A 9,393-nucleotide genomic window follows, 5' to 3' on the forward strand; every position below is an offset into this window, starting at 1 on the left:
ATGCTGTATTCCAAACTCGTATTTACTGTCCCCAGAGGCAGCATGAAGCCATGGAAAGAGCCTCACGATGTCAGCTCCAGACCCAGGGTTTTGGGGTGGAAGTACCTGGTTGCCATTCATTCGCATTTGCTTCTCCCAGCCTTCGGGAGCCTCCCACTGCCTGGTCCTGTGCACTCAACATGCCCTGCGGGCCAGTGGGGAATTACTGTAGACCGATGGTTTCAGGGGCAGCCTGGGAAGGCTTCACAGAGGGGAAAGGCAATAGAAACTGAGCTTTCTGGCCCGTTTGCCAGGCAGACTCGGAAGGAAGGGAACACCAGCCTGTCTGAGGCTGCGCCGCAGTAGTGTCAGTGAGAGGAACACTCTTTGAACCAAAGGAACCCCATCCAGAGACGCACTAGGACATGAGATAGATTCTCCAACTTGGTTACCTATGTGGCTCCCTAGAGACAGAAATGGGAGTGTCTCTCAAATACCACGGGTGTCACGTCTAAGGTGGTGACCCCGAATGTCATCATTTGGGTCAGTAACACATCAGGAGGTGGATGGTTGCTTTGGGCGATAAGCTAGGTGACTAGGCCACAACTCCCCACCAAGCAGGGCTCTGGGGATGAGGGCTCCCTGGCTGAACACTGAGCTTTGGTCAGCCCGCAGACTATTCTAACACCGGGCCTGGAGCCCGCGTGTCCCTTGACTGCTATCTTGGCTGCTTGGGTCAGCCCAGGACATTGCGCTTTGGTGGCCTGGGACATATGGGAGGTGATGTATCCTGGGAGGAAGGGGCCAGGATTAAAGGCCGCTGCCCAGGCTGCCGCCGAGGAGGCGAGAAGGAAGGCGGGGTAGCCGCAGTCTCAGGAAGGTCTTGCCCCCTGCCCCTGGGATGCGTTGCGGAGGGCCCGGCTGTGCGCGGTCGGGCTTCGGCTGCGGACGGATTAGATCTGATCCGATTAGAGCCAGGGCCCTCGGCTTCGCCCTGTTGCCTGGCGCTGCCAGCACCCACCCCGCCCCCGTGGGCACCCGCAGACCTCCCCGAGACCCTTCTCCGCCCCAAACACGGCATTGGCGCAGAAATCCGAGAGGCTCCGTGCGCCCCGGACTCGGTTCATTTCCACAGCGCGAGCTCTGGCTTCCGCCCCCTGCCGCCCTTCCGAGCCCCGCCCCGAACTTGCGGGTGTCTGGGCCCCCGCCTCCGTGCTTGCCGCGTGGCGGGTGGGTTCCTCGCAGGTGGGGGGGGCCCGTGCCAGCCCTCCACGGGGAGGGCGGGCCCCGCCCCACAGGTTTCCCGCCCGTGCACCTGTCAGCTAAGGCCACGCGCGGCGCTGTGCTCCGCACCCACCCGCGCTACTCCGCGTCCGTTTGTCTCGGCGTCCCGAGCCGGGGGTCTGTCTGTCCCCGGCAGGCGGACCGAGCAGGGCAGGCGTCAGAGCTACGTGCGGCGGGGCGGGCGCGGCGGGCGGGGTGGGGGCGGCGCTGAGCGCGGCAGCGGCGGCGCGGGAGGCGGGGAGGCGCGGCGCGCCGGGGACAGCGGCGGACGGCGGCGGCGGCATGCGGCTTCTCGCGCTGCCCATCGTGGGCTGAGACGGCCGCAGCGCAGGCGGGAGGCGCGGCGGCCGGCGAGCCGAGGGCGCAGCCAGCCGGGCAGACCGCGGACAGCGGTCGGGGCGCCGTGCCATGGGCCGAGCCGGGGGCGGGGGCCCGGGCCGGGGGCCGCCGCCGCTGCTGCTGCTTCTGGGGGCCACGCTGGTCCTCGCCGCCGGGGCCGCGCCGGGTAGGTACCGACTGCAACCGGGACCCCAGCGGTTCTCGCGCCTCACCCTGGGCCAGGGTCCCGCTGGCCTCGGGTACAGGCGGAGTTCGCGAGCTGTGGCAAGGGGGCGGGGCAGCGCCTTGCCCGCGACCGGGGCGGGGGAAGGGGCGCGCGAGGAGGTGGGGTACTTGGGGGAGGCCGAGAGGTGGGGGGCGGCCCCGACCCGGGTGTGCGGACAGAGGTGCCGGCTGGGGGAGGGCCCTGAGTGGGCGGGGCCTGAGGGTGAGACTTCGGGGCGGGACCTGGGGTGGGGCGGGGCCTTGAGGGTGCGACTTAAGGGCGGGGTCTGGAGGTGGGGCGGAGTCCTGAGGGTCAGACCTCTGTCTTGGGCCGAAGGTGGCGGGCGTCCCGTTACACTGCGGGCCTCGTCGGGGGCGGGGCATGACGCCTGAGGGGCGGGGCATGAGCGGGGAACGTCGGGCCGGGTGTGTTCCCCGCCTGGGGGGCGGGGCCTGGCGGTGGGGCGTGGCCTTGGGAAACCTTGTCCCAGAGTCTTCGGGTGGGCGGGGAGGCTGGAAGACCGAGCCGCGGCGGGGGGCGGGGCCCTGACGCCGTGCCCCCTCCCTCCCGCCCACAGCGCGTGAGGCGGGCAGCGCCGTCGAGGCTGAGGAGCAGGTGAAGAGCGTCCTGGCGTGGGAGCCGCGTGCCAATGGCACGCGGGAGAAGGCCGGCCCACCAGCTGCTGGGGAGGATGAGACCGCGTGGACTGCACCTGGCGGCCAGCCGGCTGTGGTGGGGCCTGGGGTTGGGCCAGAGGAGGCACTGGAGGCGTCCTCGGCGGTGACCGGCACCGCCTGGCTGGAGGCTGACAGCCCGGGCCTGGGTGGAGTGACCGCAGAGGCCGGCAGCGGCGACACCCAGGCCCTTCCAGCCACACTCTTGGCTCCTGAGGAGGCCCTGGGACAGTCATCGATGCCCCCTGCCACCCCCGAGGCTACAGAGGCCAGCGGACCACCCTCCCCCACTCCTGGCGACAAGCTGAGCCCAGGCCCCGAACTCCCCAAGGAGAGCCCCTTGGAGGTTTGGCTGAACCTGGGAGGCAGCACACATGACCCGCATGGGCCAGAGCCCACTTTCCCCTTTCAGGGCACACTGGAGCCCCAGCCGGCCTCAGATATAATTGACATCGACTACTTCGAAGGATTGGATGGTGAGGGCCGTGGCGCCGACCTGGGGAGCTTCCCGGGGTCGCCAGGAACCTCAGAGCACCACCCCGATACTGGGGGAGAGACCCCTTCCTGGAGCCTGCTTGACTTATATGATGACTTCACCCCCTTTGATGAATCTGACTTCTACCCCACCACATCCTTCTACGATGACTTGGATGAAGAGGAGGAGGAAGAGGAGGATGACAAGGATTCAGCGGGAGGTGGAGACCTGGAAGATGAAAGTGACCTTCTGGTGCCCACTGAGAAGCCTGGTCTGGGGCCCGGGACTGGCCAGCCCACCAGTCGGTGGCATGCTATCCCCCCACAGCATACTCTGGGGATGGTCCCTGGCAGCAGCATCGTGCTCAGGCCCCGCCCGGGAGAGCCAGGCAGGGACCTGGCCCCAAGCGAGAATGGCACCGAGTGCCGCAGCGGCTTTGTGCGGCATAACGGCTCCTGCCGGTCAGTGTGCGACCTCTTCCCAAGTTACTGTCACAATGGCGGCCAGTGCTACCTGGTGGAGAACATAGGGGCCTTCTGCAGGTAAGGGTGTGGCAGGCAGGGGCACAGGGGCTTGTGAAAGAACTGGAGAGTGTATGTGAGGCAGACTCAGCAGAGAGGGGGACATGATGGGCACAGCTTCCAGAGGTGGTGCATTCCCAAGCCAAGAGGATCCTGGGATTCCCAGGTCAAGAGATGTTCACGTGATATCTTCCATGGAGAATTACCTCTAAAGTGACCTCATCACTAGGAGAGATTCCCCAGAAGTAAGATTTTGTATTTCTTCCAATTATATGTCCTTTACCAAAGCACTAAACTATAAAGGCAAAGTGAAGGGACTTCTCTAAGGGTTTTGGAAAGTGGCCTTTACTGGCTTGAGGGGTCTTGTTGGAGAGTTCTGGCTACGTTAGCACAAAGAGTAGGCTTATAAACCTACTCTGGAGGAAAGAAGGCCTCTGAGCACGCCCTCTGAGACGCATATGCGGCAGGAGGAAGACCCAGTCTACCCTCAGGGCACGTGTAGGGGGTGGGCATGTAGAGTCACAGTGAGGACCTTCTCGTTGGGAGCAGACCCCAGGAGCAGCCATGCAAGTAGGTCAAGCGAAGCAGAGTATCTTTCCTGACATAGCAGATGTGGTGGGGTTCCTTAACTTTGGGTAGTGGCTTTTCCCCTTCTACCTTGATTTTTGTCCTCCTTGGAATTACCCAGCGCAGAATGTTTTAAAGACCCAGAGAGTTTAGTGTCTCTAAGGATGTTGTCTGCAACCACCAACCCATGCCTCATCAGAAATACATCATAGACCTGCCCTCACAGCAAGATTTTAACCTGCTGGAGAGCTCACTGGCTTATTCTGGAAGAATCCCAAGTCGGGGTGATCTGGGTAGTTTGCTTGTCTCCATCCTTTACAGGCCCTAGAAGTAGGGTAAAACCCTCAGATTCCTCTGGGACTTGTTTCCATTGGTCCTAGGAGGAACATTTCTGTAATCTGGGTGTCTCTGCAAGTGTTGTTCCTGACGTTTTCCTTTTTCTTGGTCTTTTTGGAGGTATGTGAAGAATTCAAATCTGTAGGTCTTGATGTTCCGATAGAAGAATAATATATAGAAAGTGTGAATGTTGTGCCTTTGGCATTAAAGCTTGACTTCCAGTTCCTTCTTTCCTAGAAATGATCATGAAATGATTAGGGTCAGTCATATAGGATGTGTCCACACAGTTCTGATTGGAGTTGTCCAGTCATTGCTGAAAGGAGGAACTGTCATCAAGACATCATAGCCACAAGACCTTGCCAGTTGGTTAAGGGCTACCAGAAATATGTGGAAACCCTGGATTTTGCTCCTCAAGCTTTGGTTAGTGGGACTTTAGTGATGGTTAGTGGGATTTAGCCTGGGGTTCTGAACTCTCTGTGCGAAATCATTGTCTTTCATCCTACTGGAGGCCTGAGTTTTCACCTTCAAAGTAGTCTTGCTATCGCTACATGAAATGGAGAGCCCTTGCTGCCTCTCGAGAGCCAGAAAAGTTCCCAGAAGCTCCTGGAGCTCTCGGGACTCCTGAGTGGAAAGGCAAGCTTGTCCTCGGTAAGCTGCCCGGCTGTGCTGACCAGGGAGCCTCCAGTGGGTCCCTCCTCAGAGGGCTTTTCCACAAGTCCCCCCACCGGCTCCCCTTGCTCCCCTTCCCTCCCAGGGACACTCGGGCCTCCCTCCCAGAGATCCGTCCTCCGGCTGTGCCCGCCCAGGCGCGGCTGTGGCTCAGAAACTGTTTTGCATTCCGCTCACAGGAGACTGCCGAGCCCTCCGTTGCAGACTGCAGCACGCCTTTGTCTCTGTCACCCTGACCCACTGCAGGGAAATGAGCAGAGCTATGGCAGAACTTGTCTAGAACCGTGGGTCAGTGGGATCTTCTTTCCCCACCGTCCTCAAACAGATAGCTTCCCAGGACTGCAGAGGGTCCGTTGGAAAAGAAAGACTTTCCTGTTAGTCACGTCTCCCCACTCTATTCCGGGTGTGGAGTAGCGAATTCTCCGAGGTATGATTTCCCCTTTTCTGGACCCCTTTCTCTTGTCTGTCATTCACCCTGAGGTTCATGTCCTCCCTCCTTTGCCTGCCTCTGTATCCTTCCACATCTTTCCTCTTTGAAGCAGCCTGGTTCCCATGGAAACAGCAATGTCATTGGAAGAGTTGGAGCCTGGGAATGTCCCCAAGGGCAAGAGAAAGTCACTCAACAAAAGGACTAAAACCCACCCAGACGGTTGATTCTCACTGTGCTTTCATGACCGTTCTCATGGTAATAGCACAGGACGCTTTAGGGGCAGAATTTGGGGGGGCTGCAGAGATAGGAGAATATACATCCATCTTTGTGCTCGTCCTTGTCTGTCACTTCCTTCTGTCTCCGTGTCTGCGTAGCCTCGTGAACTAGACGGGACTGCAGAACAGCAGGATAGGATTTCCCGGGTAGGGTGGGTTGGCTACTTTTGTAGCCAAAGGTCCTATTGCCTTGTTTTTCACCCAGAGCTGAGGGCAGGGGGAGCTGAGAGAATCCTGTGATTGTCCTCCTTGAGGCTGCGAGGTTGAAACCCAGGGTTCCCACCCTTCGCGGTCCCTTAACAGTCATGTGAGTGACCAGGTCGCTCTGTCTCTCGGCGCCCTGGTTGTCTTGCTTATCTCCCGGACCCCAGCGCTGTCCTGCCCACTGCATAGAGCGGTTCTGCAGAATCTCCACTGTGAGGTCCGCACAGACTGGGCACAGCCCAGTTCCCCAGGTCCTCTAGACACTCATAGGAACAGGCTGCTGAGGTGAGTATGGGGCTTAGGGACCAGGCCCTTGCTGTGGCCACGGCTGCCTGCCCGTCACCTCAGTCTCACTCTGTCGCTGCCGCAGGTGTAACACGCAGGACTACATCTGGCACAAGGGGATGCGCTGCGAGTCCATCATCACCGACTTCCAGGTGATGTGCGTGGCCGTCGGCTCAGCCGCCCTCGTCCTGCTCCTGCTCTTCATGATGACGGTGTTCTTCGCCAAGAAGCTCTATCTGCTCAAGACGGAGAACACCAAGCTGCGTCGGACCAAGTGAGTCTGTGCAGCTGCACCCCTCCATCTGCTCCGGGGATACGGGCACGAGGGTTCCTGGCACCTGCTCCGCGTCCCTAGCTGTGTTGTTCACGCCAAAGACCCACCCAGGTTTGTCCATTCCTGCGCGGAATGTGCTGGCATTGTGGCAGAGTCCAAGCCCCTGTGGCACACGGCAGCTGTCTGGCACCATCCCCAGCACCCCGCCCTCCCCGGGATCGAGGGCACTTCAGGAAAAGGCACCCAGCGCCCTCCTGGTGGTGGTCCCCCATGGAAGTTACTGTGCTCAGTCTTCCAGCGGCAGACTACACCTGCTTCCTGGGTCTTTGACGGCCATGGCCTGTGTGAGGATTTCACCCACAAATCACAAGAAGTAACTCCAGCTCCCTCAGATCGGCGTCTCTCAGTACTGGCCCCTCTGACTGAATGCCGTCGAGAAGGAGCTTGGCAATGCATGGCCGTTCAAAGCCTGTCAACCCTTGGTCCAGACAGAAGTGCGAGGAATTTAAGGAAGTCCTCTTTACCTCTCCTAAGCAGAGCTTTCCTCTGCTGGGGATTTTCAGGGCCAGATGGGAATAGAGTCTCATTTCAGCTTCTCTCAGCAGAGGAGTGACTGTTGTGTGCGTGTCAGAATCCACACCCATTTCCCTTAAGTCCATGCCTTGAACACTGGGATGTGGCCTTACACACAGGGAGAGAATCAGTCTATCCCTGAGCAAAGTAAGGAATGTTCTGAGTGTCACGGGAGCCACAAAAGGACGAGGTTGCAGTTCTGCTTCCTTGGGGCCCGAGAAACAATTTATGCAGAACTGCCCCTACCTCCCTTTTGACCTGTTGCCCCTTTAATCCCCTCCCCCCTGACCTGAGATTCCCTCCAGAGAATGCAAGCGAAGGACTTTCCCTGGGTCCTGGGAAAAGGACAAAACGCCATCTGTTGCTCCTTTGCTGGGTAAACTCCTGCCCTGTGTGGATGCTGGCAGCCGCCTGGAGCCTTTCAGCTAACCGTCCAGGGGCTGAGGGGGCCTCTCCATTGTGCCTGTGCACTGACATGGGGCCCTGTCTGTGCATATGCTCAGAAGCCTGGACCCTTGGTGGCAGGGGGAGGAGAGGGAGAGGGTGCAACCACCTACCTATCAGGGCAGCCGCCAAGGAGGACAGGGGGCAGAGAAGGAGCAGCTGCCAGGGGAGTGGAGAAGCAAGAGCGGTGGCCAGAGACAGGGCCTCGTTCTAGGCCTTCCTCCATCAGCAGGCTATGTGTTCTGCACAGAGCATGGCCCCCGTGGCCCTTCAGCTCCGAGGCTGTCACCCTCCTTTCCCAGTGCATGCTAGCTTGCTTTCCCAAGCCCGGTAACCGCTCTGATAACGCTTCGCGCCCTCGATGCTCTGCAGACACTGTGGTTTACTGAATCAAAGATACACACTTCCCCCCACATATTAACGTCTCTGAAATTGGATTGTGTCTTACAATCGCTGGCATCTCATAATCACTGTTGGCCAGATGGCAGTCGTGATGTAGTTGTAATTGCCTGGCATTCACGATCCTGGCCAGAGCTGTTCATATTGTTGTCAGTGCTTTATCTAAAGTCTCAATGAGCTACTTCCAGTATATAATAAAAACTCTAGGTGATAAAGTATTAGATCATGGTTTAAATGGCAGAAGTTTTTTCTCCACAGTGCATCAAATAGTGGCACGTCTTAGTGTCGTCCGTGACGTTTGATGAAAGAAGTGTTTGACCCGTGAAGCTTTCGTCAGGTAGTGCCATGATCGTTGCACTCACATTTTCCCTGCTCTCTTCTGTCCTAACCAGCAAATTCCGGACCCCGTCTGAGCTCCACAACGATAACTTCTCCCTCTCCACCATCGCCGAAGGCTCTCACCCAAACGTAAGGAAACTTTGCGACAGTCCCCGTACCTCCTTCCCCCCCATGCCCGCACCTTGGCTCTCTGTGATAACTTACCTGTCAGGTGACTCGTCTTCTCCACACCTCCCCTTACCCACAGACACGCCCCGGCGGCTGCCCTTGTCTTTGGCCTATTTCGGAGCGTGGAGCCTCTCCTCACAGCTCTGGAGGTCAGCTTAGGGTGACCAGTTGGGGTGGTGACGTGGGGCTAGGGGCAGGATGGTGTGTCACTTGCCTGACAAGCAGAGTTATAGGTAGTACCAAAGATCTTTTTCCGGGATGACTCATGATTTTTAGCTTCATCTAGACTTTAGAAGTCTGGTTTGTCTTTCTCCGTGTCTTTCTACTTCCCGTATCGAGAAGAAAGACTCTGCTTTCGCTGTGAGGGAATGTCTTGTTGGTCACTGAAGTGGACGGTGGTTGTTCTTTGGGATGTATAGAAAAACAGTGTCCTTTACACTCTCTGAGGACCCTAAAAACTGGCAGGCATACTTACACGGGTTAGAGCTAAGGAGGACCCAAAACACTGGGGGAATATTAAGTCTAGGGGTAAATTCTGTTCTTGGGAGGATGGGCTCATAAGTACCAGTTGAAACTCAATAGAAGGTCCCGACAGACCATTTCTAGAGATCCTGGCCTTCTAGTGTGTTTTCTGGACCAGACTAACCAGTAAAGTACTGAGTACTGTCAGAGAAAATTTCAGAAATAAAGCAGAAACCACCCGAGCTCCAGATCACGTCACACCCAAGCCTGGGAATTCGGCGCGTGACGCAGGCCCCATACCAAGGTAAATGCATTGATACGCAGATAAGGGAGCTACACTCAGACTCTTCAGATGGACACGGTGAACATGAAGAGGAAATTTTGAAGAAGTTCTTTGAAACAACGGGGCACAGGCTATCAGAGTTCATAGTTCTCAACCGTCTAGGCCAGCGCCGTCCAGTGGCACCTTCCATGGGATGGAGACGCTCTGT

The 9,393-nt window shown here is 58.2% G+C and overlaps 1 protein-coding gene across 1 annotated transcript in view; it reads left to right on the forward strand.

Moving 5' to 3' along the window:
• Nucleotides 1-1,671: 1,671 nt before the first annotated feature.
• CSPG5 (chondroitin sulfate proteoglycan 5) overlaps nucleotides 1,672-9,393 on the forward strand; it is a 12,963-nt gene continuing 5,241 nt past the window's right edge. The window contains exons 1-4 of the mRNA XM_040628899.1: nucleotides 1,672-1,768; nucleotides 2,385-3,498; nucleotides 6,329-6,517; nucleotides 8,326-8,401. Coding sequence (XP_040484833.1) covers nucleotides 1,672-1,768; nucleotides 2,385-3,498; nucleotides 6,329-6,517; nucleotides 8,326-8,401 — 1,476 coding nt within the window. The remainder of the gene's footprint in view (nucleotides 1,769-2,384; nucleotides 3,499-6,328; nucleotides 6,518-8,325; nucleotides 8,402-9,393) is intronic.

Source organism: Ursus maritimus, unplaced genomic scaffold, assembly GCF_017311325.1.
Source record: "Ursus maritimus isolate PB19 unplaced genomic scaffold, ASM1731132v1 scaffold_14, whole genome shotgun sequence".
Taxonomy (NCBI): Eukaryota; Metazoa; Chordata; class Mammalia; order Carnivora; family Ursidae; genus Ursus; species Ursus maritimus.